The sequence below is a fragment of the Triticum dicoccoides genome, chromosome 6B (assembly GCF_002162155.2).
Source record: "Triticum dicoccoides isolate Atlit2015 ecotype Zavitan chromosome 6B, WEW_v2.0, whole genome shotgun sequence".
Taxonomy (NCBI): Eukaryota; Viridiplantae; Streptophyta; class Magnoliopsida; order Poales; family Poaceae; genus Triticum; species Triticum dicoccoides.
In genome coordinates this window covers 718,297,408-718,311,699 of record NC_041391.1, presented here as the reverse complement: position 1 = coordinate 718,311,699, position 14,292 = coordinate 718,297,408, and the positions used below count along the sequence as shown (strand labels likewise).

Genomic DNA, 14,292 nt, shown 5'->3' with positions numbered 1-14,292 from the left:
ACACACACACACACACACACACAGATACTTCAATCCACTCCTTTATTCTTGCTCGGTGCCTCGCGCGGTCGCCGGAGTCTGGTCGATGGCAAGACTCTGGTAACTACGAACCCATCCATCATGCTTTCTCCAGTTGTCCATGGAGCTGTTGCTTGCTGAATTTAGGCTTTGTTTTTTTCGATGAAGGGCGCTTAATTTAGGCTTAGTTGGAATAATCCTTGCAATACTACTATTTTTAATTGTCAGTGCCGTCAATGATCCATGCTCCATCTGCACAAAAATTCACGGAGCTGACACGTCCCACAACCTATGGAGGCGGCTCTAGTGAGTGCGGCGACGGGGGTCCTCAAACCTGTCTTGGGGAAGCTGGCAGCCTTGCTCGGCGACGAGTACAAACGTTTCAAGGGTGTGCATAAGGAGATCAAGTCCCTCACTCACGAGCTTGCCGCCATGGAGGCTTTTCTCCTCAAGATGTCCGAGGTGGAAAATCCCAATGTACAGGATAAAGTCTGGATGAATGAGGTGCGGGAGTTGTCTTATGACATGGAGGATGCCATTGATGACTTCATGCAAAGTATCTATGACAAAGATGAAAAGCCAGATGGCTTCATTGGGAAGATCAAGAGCTCACTGGGAAAGTTGGGAAAGATGAAGGCTCGTCATCGGATTGGCAAGGAGATCCAAAATCTTAAGAAACAGATCACTGAGGTGGGTGAAAGAAATTCTAGGTATATGACTGGTGTGGCTATCTCCAACACCAGGAATGCAACTGTTGACCTTCGAGCTCTTTCTATGCTTGAGAACGCCTCAAAACTTGTGGGAATTGATGAACCAAAGGCTGAGATAATCAAACTGCTGACCGAAGGTGAATCAACAAATGAGCAACCTAAACTGGTCTCCATCGTAGGAGCTGGTGGAATGGGTAAGACAACTCTTGCAAACCAAGTCTATCAAGACCTCAAAGAAAAATTCGAATGCCAAGCCTTCCTGTCTGTGTCACGAAATCCAGACATGATTAATATCCTGAGAATTATTCTTAGCGAAGTCAGTGGTCAAGATTATGCTACCACTGAAGCAGGGAATATACAACAACTCATCATCAAAATCACAAATTTCCTAGCAAACAAAAGGTACAGTTTCCATTCCATGTCTATTTGTTCTCCTTGAATGCATATATAATTAAGGAAGTTATTTGGACATTTCACATGAATGTTTTTCCATAAATTTGTGAAAAACGAACAATTTCATGTTATTTTGTGTTCACATTTTCTCATCTATTGTTGCAAAGTGTAATGCTTAAATGTTAGTAGTGCAGGTTGGTCAATTGAAATGAAATGGAGCGAGTATCAAAAAGACCTATCCTGAGAAGTTTCTCATAGGTTCACGATTTATCTTTTTTTCTCTTTTCTTTTGATATTGTAGCATCTTTAAGACATTTTGCTACTCCCTCCACTTCTTTGACCCGAGCTACTCCATTGAATATCTGACATAAAGGAGTAGATCGATTAGCCTCTATTGCAAACACTTCCTTTGTATTTTGATATGTGGAAAAGTTCATTTTCCTCCCAATACAATCGACTTGAGACTTGGCTCACTTTTCTTCCTAATTTTTCTGGCTCCCAATTTAACATGATGCCCTAAATGAAATTTTGGGAGTGTTGTACCATGATTCCCCTAAATTAGTTTTTGGGTGTGCTGTACCACATGATCTGTTTTGGGCAGTGCTTTTGGTAACAGTTTCATACACCCTTTCACACACATGCTTATACATATGTCACCATCTTCTCCCTCCACCTTCTATTCTCTATTCCATCTTCCACACCATCTCATCTGTACATCCATATGGATGTGCTCTATTTTGCCCATCGCTCTCATATCCCCCACCTGGTGCTGCGGTGTTGATGTGTAGAGTCTAGCTGCCATGAGATCTTAAGGTCTCAATTGTTGTTGTCGACTTTGCACGATTGTCTGCATCACCATCCATCCAAACCAGGGGGGATGTTGATGTGTAGAGGGGAAATGAACTCTTCCCTATCTATAAGTACAATGTACTACCTCTTCTTCATTTTACATCGCCAGTTAGATGACCACCAGATCCTAATCGACATCCGTTCTATACATGTTAAGGACCCATGATTATTCATTATAATGTTTTGATCCATCCTTTTTCGAAATGTTGCATGCTTGTCAACATTAATGATCACTCTTGATTTTTTTTCTCAAATATTCTTCATCTTCTCCCTGGTCATGCCTCTTGTATAACTATTTCTTATCACCCAGTTCTCCATAATCTGGAAAACTAATTAACACGGTCGATGTACACATACGGTGATTACAACCGAGGTTCAAACATGTACTTGGCAAAACTTTCTAGTTTTTACTCTACCTAGTACCTATTTCACTAGAGTGCACGCCCAGCATGATTACGCGCCAAACGATTGGGTGTTTCCTAGCACCCAGACATGCTTAATCGGACACCTTGACGTGATTTTGAAACCTGATTTAAACACTTATGTCAGCTTGCTTACACATAAGTATTTTTATAGGTTGTCATTGTGAAAAAATTATTTAATTTTTTTGTGTATATTGTTGTGCACTCTTTCTATTAAAACCACATCTTTATCACAAGTGAATCCCTATGCAGGTATTTTGTTGTCGTTGATGATATATGGGACATGCATACATGGGATGTTATTAAGCGCACATTCCCCATGACAAGTTCTGGCAGTATCGTAATCACCACTACTCGTATACATGATGTTGCCAAATCATGTCATTCATCATTTAGTGGGCACATTTATAGTATAAGGCCCCTTAACCCGGTGCATTCAAAAGAACTATTTCATGGAAGGCTGTTCAACTCTAAAGAAGATCTCCCTTTACACCTCGAAAAAGTTTCTGATGAAATTTTGAAAAAATGTGATGGATTACCTCTGGCAATCATTGCTATATCTGGTTTGTTGGCTAATAGAGAGAGAACAGAGGATGTATGGAAGCAAGTGAAAGATTCAATTGGGTGTGCACTTGAAAGAAATCCTAGCGTTGAAGTAATGATGAAGATACTGTCTCTTAGTTACTTTGATCTGCCTCCTTATCTAAAGACATGTCTCTTATATTTCAGTATATTTCCGGAAGATTCTTTTATTGAGATGCAAAGTTTGATAATGAGGTGGATAGGTGAAGAATTCATTCATAAAGAAGGAAGATATACGGCGCAAGAGATAGGAGAACGGTGTTTTAATGAGCTCCTCAATAGGGGTTTGATTCAACCCGGGGAGACAAATGAATATGGCGAGGTGAAGAGTTGTCGTGTTCACGACATAATTCTTGATTTCATCGTATCCAAGTCTATAGAAGAAAACTTTGTTACTATATTAAGTGTTACCACTATGGCAGTGAGGACACAAAGCAAAGTCGTCCGGCGATTCTCTCTACAAGGAATCGAGGAACAAAATTCAACAATATCGAAAGCAGGTCTGGTGTTGTCCCATGTCCGGTCACTTAATGTGTTTGAAGGTTTTGTGGAAATCCCTTCTTTGGGGGAGTTCAGACATCTGCGTGTTTTCCACTTTGATAGCTACATGCCACTGGAAGACCATCATCTTGAAAATATAGTGAGGTTGATGCAGCTTAGGTACCTGAACCTCCAAGGTACAAAAATAAGTGAGCTCCCAGAACAAATCGGGAGTTTAGGGTGCTTAGAAATACTTAACCTAAGATTCAATCATGTGAGGGAATTACCTGCATCTATTGTTAAGCTTGAAAAATTATCACATCTACTCGTTGATGATTATGTTAAATTTCCTGATGGGGTCGCAAAGATGCAAGCACTAGAGACGCTAGAAGATGTGAGGGCCTCCATTCAACCATTTGACTTCCTGTGCGGACTTGGCCAGCTAAAGAATTTGAGGAGACTGCAGCTTGACCTTATTGTGGTTTGGGAGGACTGCAACAAGGCTATCGCCTCTTCACTGTGTAAGCTAGGCACCCAGAATCTCCGCTCCCTAACTATTTATAAAGGGAGTAGCCTCTTACACGAACCTTTGTATCTGCCTATGCTCGAGAAACTTATGACATGGTTTTCAGTCGTCCCTGAGGTTCCGAAATGGGTGAGTTCCCTCAGAAACCTCCAACTGCTACGTCTTGAAGTGGATGTAGTCAAGCAGGATGATATCTGCATCCTTGGTGCCTTACCCACTCTGCTCATTCTGCATCTGATTGACGTAACGAATTCAAATGAAAAGCTCAGAATCAGTGGTGTAGATGGGTTCAAATTCTTGAGGATTTTTATGTATGTTACAAATTCTCATAAGCTAGATCTGATGTTTGCAGCAGGATCCATGCCCAAGCTAGAAAAACTCGATCTTAGTTGTTTGCACATACTTGAAGCTAACTATTTGGACTTTGGAATCGAGAACCTCCTCTGCCTCATCACTGTAAAATTTGTAGCATATGGCAGGCTTGAGGGCGTTATTGGAGCCATAAAGACTGCCTTGGAGAGAGCAGCCAACACACATTCCAACCACCCTAGTGTACTCTTTGAGAGAATTCAATAAGACAAGAACCAGGACCAAGACTATGTTGGAGAGACTTGCCTGTCTCCTCCTCGTTCGTCTGAACGATTCTTATGTTTATGAGTTTTAAGTTTGATACTTTGCTGTTATAACTTTTAAACATTGTATTCTCTCCCCTACTTTGGATAATGTATGACATCCATGCTTTCCATATTTTAAATTTGACCACTAATTGGTTTGGACTCCATTGATACAGAATTGTTGAATGCATGCTCGAATTTTTTTCCTATAGCTGCGATTCCCTGAGAAAAATGTGAACATCTTACATGATTCAACTGATGGAAGGTGTCCTAACAAAAAAATAAGTCCTAGCACAAGCAACTGTTTATGCTGGGAGATTTTATTCCCATGGTTTTGAGATTTCACTCCTTGGCTGTCTCCTTTCTTTCCAAAACATTTATGCAGTGAAAAATTAGTCAATTATGGATATCTCTTTTTACAAAATATAAGTTGTCCCTAGATGATAACTGATGTATGAGAGACACGGCATGTGAGTTAGGTTTGCGTCATTGCCTTAAGGGTATTTTTTGTATGATTAGTTGCCTTTTGTGCAGTAATCAGTCATCCTTCTTGATGGTTTATTATAATTGGGTGATCATTCGTCTGGGTAATTACTTCTCGTGCCACACAACTTAGGATAATGGGGTTTTTTCCTTTGCTCTTTTGTCTGTTTGTAGGCCGCCATTCTTTGCTTGGGCATGTTCTTTGCCGAGCCAGGCATGCATCAAGCAACACTTTATGAGCTCTTCTAGTTAGTTCTCTTGATAATTCGTACTCCCTCCGTTTGGAATTACTTGTCTCGGAAATGGATGTATGTACAACTAAAATATGTCTAAATACATCCACTTCTGCGACAAGTAATTCCGAACGGAGGGAGTATGATGTTATTCCATTTTATGCTTCTTTACAGCTTAATATGCACCTAGCAATTAAAATTTTAGTTTACTGTTCATCTGTCAACCGTTTGCACAAATCGACGTTGTTGGTGATCTTGAGACCGGATTTCTCACAAATATCTCCAGAACAGAGTATCTCTCAATGAGACAAGGCATTCTAACAAATATCTTTCACCATCTGATTCAGCTTAACTACGAGCACTGTCTGCTGGTGGTGGGAAACAAGGCAAGAAACGAACCAGGAATCCAGGATCCTCCTTCCTTTTATGATGCAAAAGATACATTAGTTGTACTACTTGTGCATTGGTTGGGTAATGCATGGCATTTTACTAGCTTAAGCAGCAGTTTTTTGCTGCACAACTTTGAGATTTTACTGCTCGTTGATTGGACGTTTTTCATTGAGCAGTCACAGAAGGTCGTATCGAACTTGCATCGACAAAGTAAGAGATAAAAAATTAAACTTTGAAAAATGTATTCAACATCTGTCTTGCTTGAAGGATCTGGACAACAAAGACGGAGACATTCAGTTCGAAATATAAGGTCATTATTCAGTTTTCTGAGGAGGGCGTTTTGGCTGCCGAGCTCACCTGCTCCTGGGTGGGTGAATAGTAAATTAAAATGATCATTTTTTTAAATAATCTGAATTTTGACGCACATCATCCTAGGCCACGTGGAGCCGGGCCCACAGAACAGAGAGACAGATATAGGATAAGGCCAAGCGACGACGGCCAGATCCACGGACCCCCTTCTCACTCGCGGTGCACGTGTCGCCGGCGTCCGAGCTACGTCGCGAGGTGCTGGTGCTACTCCGTGGCCGGCCATCCTCCACGCCGACCGATCCCGCTAGGTACGGCCCCGTCCCCTCCCCCGCTGCGGTGCTTCCATCTCCTCCTCTCCTGTGCCGCGGCCGCCGCCGGTGCATTGGTCTGCGCTGGCACGGGATCGATCAGTAGCTCGTTCCGCGCAGAGATTGTCAGGCTACCTCCGTGAATCTGTTCTATTTAAGGGTTCAGATCGACGACGCGGGGAGTGGAGTGAATTCCACTGTTCACGGTCAGCGCGCTCGATTCCATAGTCCATACTGAGAGCAGATCGAGCTAACTCTAAGCTGCAACTAGCGTACTCTGAGCTTTCTAGGATTACTTGGGTTATTTCTCTTTCTGGGGTCTTGGCCTGTTAGGTTGACGACGCCACGACGGAAATCTAGGCATATGTTTACTGTTAGTTTATTCGGTGGCCTCCAGGGCAGATTTATAGCTTTTTCAGTGCATTATTAGTGCTTGGGCTTATTGGCTTACATAGATTAATCTATCTTTTTCCAGGGTGTACTGTCAGTGCATTCAGCGGCCTGACCTCCGCGCAGAATTGACAGAGCTTGCAAATGGTCATGGAGGCAGCTCTTGTGGGTGTGGCGACAGGGGCCCTGAAGCCTGTCCTGGGGAAGCTGGGAACTCTGCTCGGTGAAGAGTACAGGCGGTTCAAGGGTGTGCGCAAGGAGATCAAGTCTCTCACTCATGAGCTTGCTGCCATGGAGGCTTTTCTCCTCAAGATGTCCGAGGTGGAGGATCCTGATGCGCAGGATAAAGTATGGATGAATGAGGTGCGGGAGCTTTCTTATGACATGGAGGACGCCATCGATGACTTCATGCAAAGTGTTGATGACGAAGACGAAAAGCCAGATGGCTTCATTGAGAAGATCAAAAACTCATTGGGGAAATTGGGGAAGTTGAACTTCCGCCGTCGGAGTGGCAGAGATATCCAAGATCTGAAGAAACAAATCATTGAGGTGGGTGACAGGAATGCAAGATACAGGACTGGTGTGGCTGTATCCAACTCCAAGAATGCAACCGTTGACCCTCGAGCTCTTGCTATCTTTGAGCATGCCTCAAAATTGGTGGGAATCGATGAACCTAAGGCTGAGATAATCGAACTGTTGACTCAAGAGGATGGACGCACTTCTGCAGAAGAGCCATTGAAGGTAGTCTCCATTGTTGGATCCGGAGGAACAGGCAAGACAACTCTTGCATACCAAGTGTACCAAGACCTCAAAGGGAAATTCGACTGTTCGGCCTTCCTATCCGTGTCGCGAAATCCAGACATGATACATATCATGAGAACTATTCATAGTCAAGTTAGCCATCAAGAATATTCTAAAACGGAAGCAGCAAATGTACAACAAGTTATCATCAATATCAGCAATTTTCTAGCTGACAAAAGGTACATGCTATCTGTATCATTTTTTTTCACTTTCACGTCTGTCTTTGAATGTATAAATCTCATCATTTTTACTAGTGGAATTTGTTGAAAAGTTTCAGGAAAACATCTATATTCATATTTTCCCCATATGTAAAAAGAGAAAGTAGTGGTCAAATGTTTGTAGTAAAGAACACATCGATTTTCTAAACAAAAGAAATCGAACGGAGAGTGTACAGAGAACAACCTGTCCTAGGGGCCTTTGGTCATGATTAATAATGTCATTTTCGCATTGTTGAGAAAATCGTTAACTGGTAACTGCTCGGTTGGCTTGCGAGTAGGGGATTAATAGGCTAATCGGCAAGTTAATCGGCCATTTAATCAATTAATCGGACGATTTATTTGTTTATCGGCTACTCGGTGACCCTACGAGTAGGGGTTAATCGGAAAGTTAACTGGTTAATCGGACGAATTCTTGAATAGGGCATTTTCGTTTGATATACTATGATATTCAAGACATAGCTAATCCCTTTGTTGACTTATATATGGCTTGACTATGTGTGACCTATAATGTTTGTAGCACTTTACATCATGAATGGTTTGGACAGTGACTTTGATGATATATAGATGCTCGTTTTGCAAGTGTAGCATCCACGTCACCCTTGTTTTCACACAAAGGCTGCCATACACATCACCTTCTTTTTGCACCTTCACCTCTCCTTTCTCCGGGTCTGTTTCCTTTTCAGACCAGCTCTATTGTGCCTCCATTCACTCTTCCTTTCCTCTCTCGTACCACCAACCCAAAGGTGCAATGCTCTATTGAGACCAGCTCGGATGAGATCCACTAGGCCTTAGCCAGTATTGGTGCCCTGCATGGCCATACATCATCGGTGATTTAACTCCAAAATCGTTAAAAATATAGTTTACTAGCTTAACTGAGCCTAAATTGTTTTTTTTTTCGAAAAGACAGCCAGCTGCTCCTTTTCATTGATGAAGATGGAGAAGGTTCTCAAAGTCAGTAACACAAGAAAATAAAAAGGCAACAGTCACAATTGGCCCACAAAGCCAGTACTAGTTAAAACATATTTTTTTTCTATATATTATGTATGTAGTTTACACTGTTTTCATTTTGTATCACTGGATCTTCTGGTCCACACCAAGATTCTTGCTTGTTGCTTATGACCACTTGATCAGTGCCCTTCCACACAAATTAAGTATATATGATTATTCATCTTTTGATCCATCTCTTCTCTTGTCTTTCAACTTAACTGTCCAGTTTTGATCTTTTGTGTGGGCATGCCTCTTGTTTAAAAAATTGCTTTCATGCCAGTTGTTTAAACAATCTCTTATCCCCTTTCTCTCGGTAATATGCCAAACTAACATGGATGTGGACACATGAATTAAGTTAACATATGCCCTATTAATACTTTTGTATTTATCCTCTTCATGTTGGCAATGTTAACGTGTTTCATTTATTCTCTGTCTATCTATGTGTACATTCTTTATTTGAAAGATATTCTAACATTTATTTGTCCATGTACAGGTACTTTGTTGTTGTTGATGATATATGGGACTTCGACACATGGGATATTATTAAGTGTGCATTCCCCACTACAAGTTATAGTAATAGAATAATCACCACTACTCGTTTGAACAATGTCGCTCATTCATGCTGTTCAACATTTAGTGGTCATATTTATTATATAAGGCCTCTTGATATGGTGCACTCAAGGCAATTATTTCATAGAAGATTATTCAAGCCTGATGAAAATTGTCCTTCATACCTTCAAGAAGTTTCAGAGCAGATATTGAAAAAATGCCACGGGTTACCTTTGGCGATAGTTGCTATATCTGGTTTATTGGCTAACACAAGAAGAGAAGAAAATATGTGGAATCAAGTGAAAGATTCAATTGGTCGTGCACTTGAAAGAAATCCTAGCATTGAAGGAATGATGAAGATATTGTCACTTAGTTACTTTGATCTGCCTCCTTATCTAAAAACTTGTCTCTTATATCTGAGCATATATCTAGAAGATTCTACTATTGGGAAGGAGGGACTGATAAAAAGATGGATTGCTGAAGGATTTATTCATAGAGAAGGCAGATACACAACATATGAGTTAGGAGAAATGTGCTTTAATGAGCTCCTGAATAGGGGTTTGATCCAACCTGTGGAGACGAATGAATATGACAAGGTGGAGAGTTGTCGAGTTCATGACACAATTCTTGATTTCATCATATCCAAGTCTATAGAAGAGAACTTCGTCACTTTACTTGGTGATCCTGTTCTAACAATTAAGAACCAAAGCAAAGTTGTTCGTCGACTCTGTCTCCAAGGTGCCAAGGAAGGAAATTCAACAGTACTAACAACAGGTTTCGTGTTGTCCCATGTCCGATCACTTATTGTGGTCAGAGGTGCTGTGGAAATCCCTTCTTTGGCAGAGTTCAGACATCTGCGTGTTCTCGACTTGAGTGACCAATCACTGAAAGAACAACATCTTGAAAACATAGTGAAGTTGTTCCAGCTGAGGTACTTGAACCTTGAAAGTACAATAATAAGCAAGCTCCCAGAACAAATCGGGCGTTTGGGGTTCTTACAGATGCTGGACCTAAGTGACACTTGTGTAGAAGAGTTACCCACGTCTATTATTAATCTTGGAAAATTGTCCCATCTACTTGTTGATAATTATGTGAAATTTCCTGATGGGATTGCAAAGATGCAAGCACTGGAGACGTTGGAAGATGTGAGGGTCTCCATTCAGCCGTTTGACTTCCTATGGGGCCTTGGTCAACTAAAGAATTTGAGAAATCTGCAGCTTGACCTTCGTTTTGAAGTTGATTCTGACACTGAGGATACATATGTGGCTGAAGAGGAGTGCAACAAAGCTATCTTCTCTTCCCTGTGTAAGCTAGGCACCCAGAACCTCCGGTCCCTGACTATTTATGGAGGGAGCAGCCTCTTACAGGAACCTTTGTGCCTACCGACCCTCGTGAAACTTATTACCCGGTCTTCAGCCATTCCACAGGTTCCGACATGGGTGAGCTCCCTCATAAACCTCCAGCTGCTACGCCTTACAGTGAAGGGGATCAAGAAAAGTGATCTCTGCATCCTTGGAGCCTTACCTGCTCTGCTCATTTTGCATCTGGAGGAAGTAACACGGTCAAACGAAAAGATAAGAATCAGTGGCGAAGTTGGGTTCCAATGTTTGAGAATTTTCATTTATGATGCACATTATAAACCAGTTGATCTGATGTTTGGAGCAGGGTCCATGCCCAAGCTAGAAAAACTCGTGCTTAAGAGTTTGTATGAGGTTGAAGCTGACAGTCTGGACTTTGGAATAGAGAACCTCCCGAGCCTCACAACTGTCAAATGTGAAGTACTTGGCAGTGATGGCATTGTTGGAGCCGTAAAGACTGCGATGAAGAGAGCAGCCAACACACATCCCAACCGCCCTACTATAGTCACATAATAAGCACGGTTCCCGCCGGTTTCTACCATGATTGAACAGGCCAAGAAATAGGAATTGGGGAGCTTGCCATACGGTCTGCTGATTCCCAAGTATGCTGTACATTTTTAGCTCCATACTTGTCTCTTTCATGATACATTAGTATACAATGTACCCCCTCTGTTGGATAATCTATGACATCCATGCTTTCGATATTTTACATTTGATTAATAATTAGTTGACAACATGTGGAGTCCTTGTGATACAATATTGTTTGAATTCGTGTTTGAAAGCATTTTTCTATGGCAGTGATTCCCTAAAGCATATACAAAGTTTTCTAAGGAATGTGCCTTAAAAAAGGTACTAGCTTAAGCACTTGTTTACTCCTTGATTGACTCCAGTAATGCAGCGCCCAACTATCGATCTCTCGAGGAGACAAGCATGAATTCGTACAAAAGTTCCACATTTGATTCAGTTTAACTACAAGCATTGTACTGCACTGGTGGTGTAATTGCAGCTCTTCTTGTCTGTGTTGATTGTGCTCCCTTTGTGTTTGTTGGATAATGTAAAGCATTTCTGGCTGAAGTAGCAGTTTCTTGCAGGGCAACTCTTTGTAGAGCTTCCAAGCTGTCATTCAGAAAATGTGTGTTTCTTTCTGAATGATACGTAGCTATTCAAATCTATCGTTGTGTTTGGCTGTTTCTCCGGGCATCCCTAGATAACTGCTGGATGCTTCAGCCTTCAGTTACAGATTAGTTAGTGAGTACAAATATGTGAGTTGCAGGCAGTTATGTTTTTGCATAAGCAGATTTTACATTTTTCAGTTTTGACCAGATGCGTGATTTTACATCTACGCCTCTTCTCATCTTTTTCAGCGATTTGGATGTTGTTATGCATGCTTACAATCTAACCAATGATAGAACTTTATTTGACCAACTGTTGCAGGGTTACTCTCCGGATGATTATTTTGGCCGCCTGTCTAATGTTGGAAACGAGACTCTGTTTCCTGAATGAGCCGCATATGAAGATGGTGGCGTTGGGCCTCCGAATCGCTACAAGCTGTCGTTGATGCTCGCCAAGGAAAATCCTGAACTCAGCGACGAGTTAATAATGCATCAGGCCAGACCTCTGCTTTTAGCCTCATTGCCCCGTCATATTTATGTAGTTGAATGTTGTGAATCTCTAGTTCTAGATCATCCAGGCTGTCTTTGAAAACTGTATGTCGTCTCTCCCAGTAGCAGCAAACATTTTGCAGTTCGGAGTTGTTAGAACTTCAGTTGCCCTTTAGACATGTGAAAGGAGCAACCTTTGCAACAAATTTGACTTGAAAAAAAAATGCAGTCTCCTGACAGAGTTGCTGCTCCTGCTCACGCACCCCCTTCGTCTTCGTCTTGGTTGGGTAATGCCATGCGTTTCTAGCTTAAGCTGTAGTTTTCTTGACGGGAAACTCGTTTGAGATGTACTCCATCATCAGGCTGTCTTGAATTTCTGTTTCCTGGCCTCATGTACACATCTGTCTCTCTGTCTATCTCTGCAGCTCAAAGGTTCAGCCCTGCTCCGCCCTGCAACTGTTCCTATCTCTGCTACTATTTCCAAATGGGAAAAGCTAATTAAGATGCGAACTGTAACACTTGTATGTTATTTTCCTCCTCCTTTTTGCAGCGATACGTCTGGGTGATGTTGGCAAGGACACAATCTCTGTTTCCTGGATGAAGATGGCGCTGATGGATTCAGACCCATCCTGAACCCAGTGAGTGCAGCGCCAGCACTCGGTCTCTTGGGGAGACTCTGATGCATTTGTACCAAAGTTCTGCAGATGATTCAGTAGCAGATTTGGTGCTTCGGTGTCCCTGCTGACAATGGACACAAGAAATTCTCTTGTTGAATGGGGTCAAGACTCAAGAGGGGCTGCTGCACTGCATGTTGGTGCTGGACACTGCATAACTGGGGCCTCTAGAAGTATATCACCAGGCCAAAAACAGGAACATCACCAAACATGAGAATTGTGGCTCCTCATCCGGTTTTTCTGAAAACAAGTTTCAGAGTTTTCAGCTACACGCTTTTCAGTTGACTTGCCGTTTCTGCATGTTTTCACGAGGAGTGGTACAGGAGGGGATCAACTATGCCTTGCCCTGCTATGCAGGTGCTTATTCAGTTCTACCATCTTCATTGTTGCTGAGATGAAAGCACTGCTGCTGTTTTGAAATCGGATTGTTATTTTCCTTCTTATTTTTTCAGTGATACATCTTGGTGATGTTTGAAAATGGACGAAGATGGCGCCGATGGATTTGGGCATCGAAACCGCCACCAGATGTCCTCGGAGATCGCCAAGGTGTTGTGCGTCGAAATCGCCACAACCTGTCCTGGAAGATCGTCGAGGATGAGTAGGCAGTTAATGCGTCGCCAGATCTCTCCCAATGACAATTTTACCCTGATTAATTTGGAAGTAGAAGCCAAGAACATGAGAGTTGCTGGTTGCTGCTCCTGCTCCTTTTACATACATGCACCAATATATGCATCTTCTCGTTTTCTCAACAATTTGGCTGAAGTTATGCTTGGTCTTTTACAGTTACGTATATGTTTGCTATATGACTATATATCACTGTTAAAAATTCAGACACTCTCTCTCCGTGAAGATGACGCTGCTGGTTTTGGAAATAGCTAACAATCATTAGGAGCTGTACTCCAAAAACTCACAATAAGTACCACCCTGAACTTGGTGAAGGGCGAGTAATCATTCTGTACACATGATGAAGTAATGCAGTGCGCCAGGTTTCGATTTTATATCTCGAGGAGACCGAGCATTTGTACAAAAGTTTCACTGTCAGATTCAGTTTAACTACAAGCACTGTACTGGTGGAGGAGACACCTCTTGAGCTCTGTACAACATCCAGGTTGTCATTCAGAAAATGCATATATAATTTTCATTCCTTGTTTGTCCTCCATGATATTGATCTCGATCGAATTGAATTGTATTTTTCTTGATTTTATTTTTTGTTGTTATTACTCCCCAAGTAAATCTTCGTCTCAGAGAATATGTGAAGTAGCTAGGTGCATTGACAGAATCATCCCTGCAGTTATGTAAACTGGTACTGTACTGTCATTGCTTCTTTGCCTGACATGCCTTCTCCTTAAAAAAGAAGAGAAAAAAAAAGTTGAACGAAAAACCCTTGAGGAATGAAG

The 14,292-nt window shown here is 41.9% G+C and overlaps 2 protein-coding genes across 6 annotated transcripts; both read left to right on the top strand.

The window, feature by feature from the left end:
* On the top strand, positions 1-4,734 carry LOC119325633 (disease resistance protein Pik-2-like). 3 transcript variants are annotated; one of them, XM_037599365.1, is made up of 4 exons: positions 1-99; positions 247-1,130; positions 2,645-3,047; positions 3,122-3,287. In XM_037599365.1, the coding sequence occupies exons 2-4, from the start codon at positions 310-312 to the stop codon at positions 3,146-3,148; spliced, it is 1,251 nt and encodes a 416-aa protein (XP_037455262.1). In that variant the 5' UTR covers positions 1-99; positions 247-309; the 3' UTR covers positions 3,149-3,287. The 3 variants fall into 3 exon arrangements, with proteins under 3 accessions (XP_037455262.1, XP_037455261.1, XP_037455260.1); XM_037599364.1 differs by lacking the exon at positions 2,645-3,047 and having other exon boundaries at positions 3,122-4,734; XM_037599363.1 differs by having other exon boundaries at positions 2,645-4,734.
* A 1,474-nt stretch (positions 4,735-6,208) lies between these two features.
* LOC119325632 (disease resistance protein RGA5-like) lies at positions 6,209-13,893 on the top strand. Of its 3 annotated transcripts, XR_005157606.1 has the most exons (6): positions 6,209-6,317; positions 6,793-7,687; positions 9,207-11,222; positions 12,055-12,653; positions 12,772-13,252; positions 13,348-13,893. XR_005157606.1 is itself a non-coding variant. In XM_037599362.1 (3 exons), exons 2-3 carry the CDS (start codon positions 6,852-6,854, stop codon positions 11,131-11,133), a joined length of 2,763 nt encoding a protein of 920 aa, XP_037455259.1. In that variant the 5' UTR covers positions 6,209-6,317; positions 6,793-6,851; the 3' UTR covers positions 11,134-11,412. The 3 variants fall into 3 exon arrangements, 1 of the variants encoding a protein (XP_037455259.1); XR_005157605.1 differs by having other exon boundaries at positions 12,055-13,252; XM_037599362.1 differs by lacking the exons at positions 12,055-12,653; positions 12,772-13,252; positions 13,348-13,893 and having other exon boundaries at positions 9,207-11,412.
* Positions 13,894-14,292: the final 399 nt, after the last annotated feature.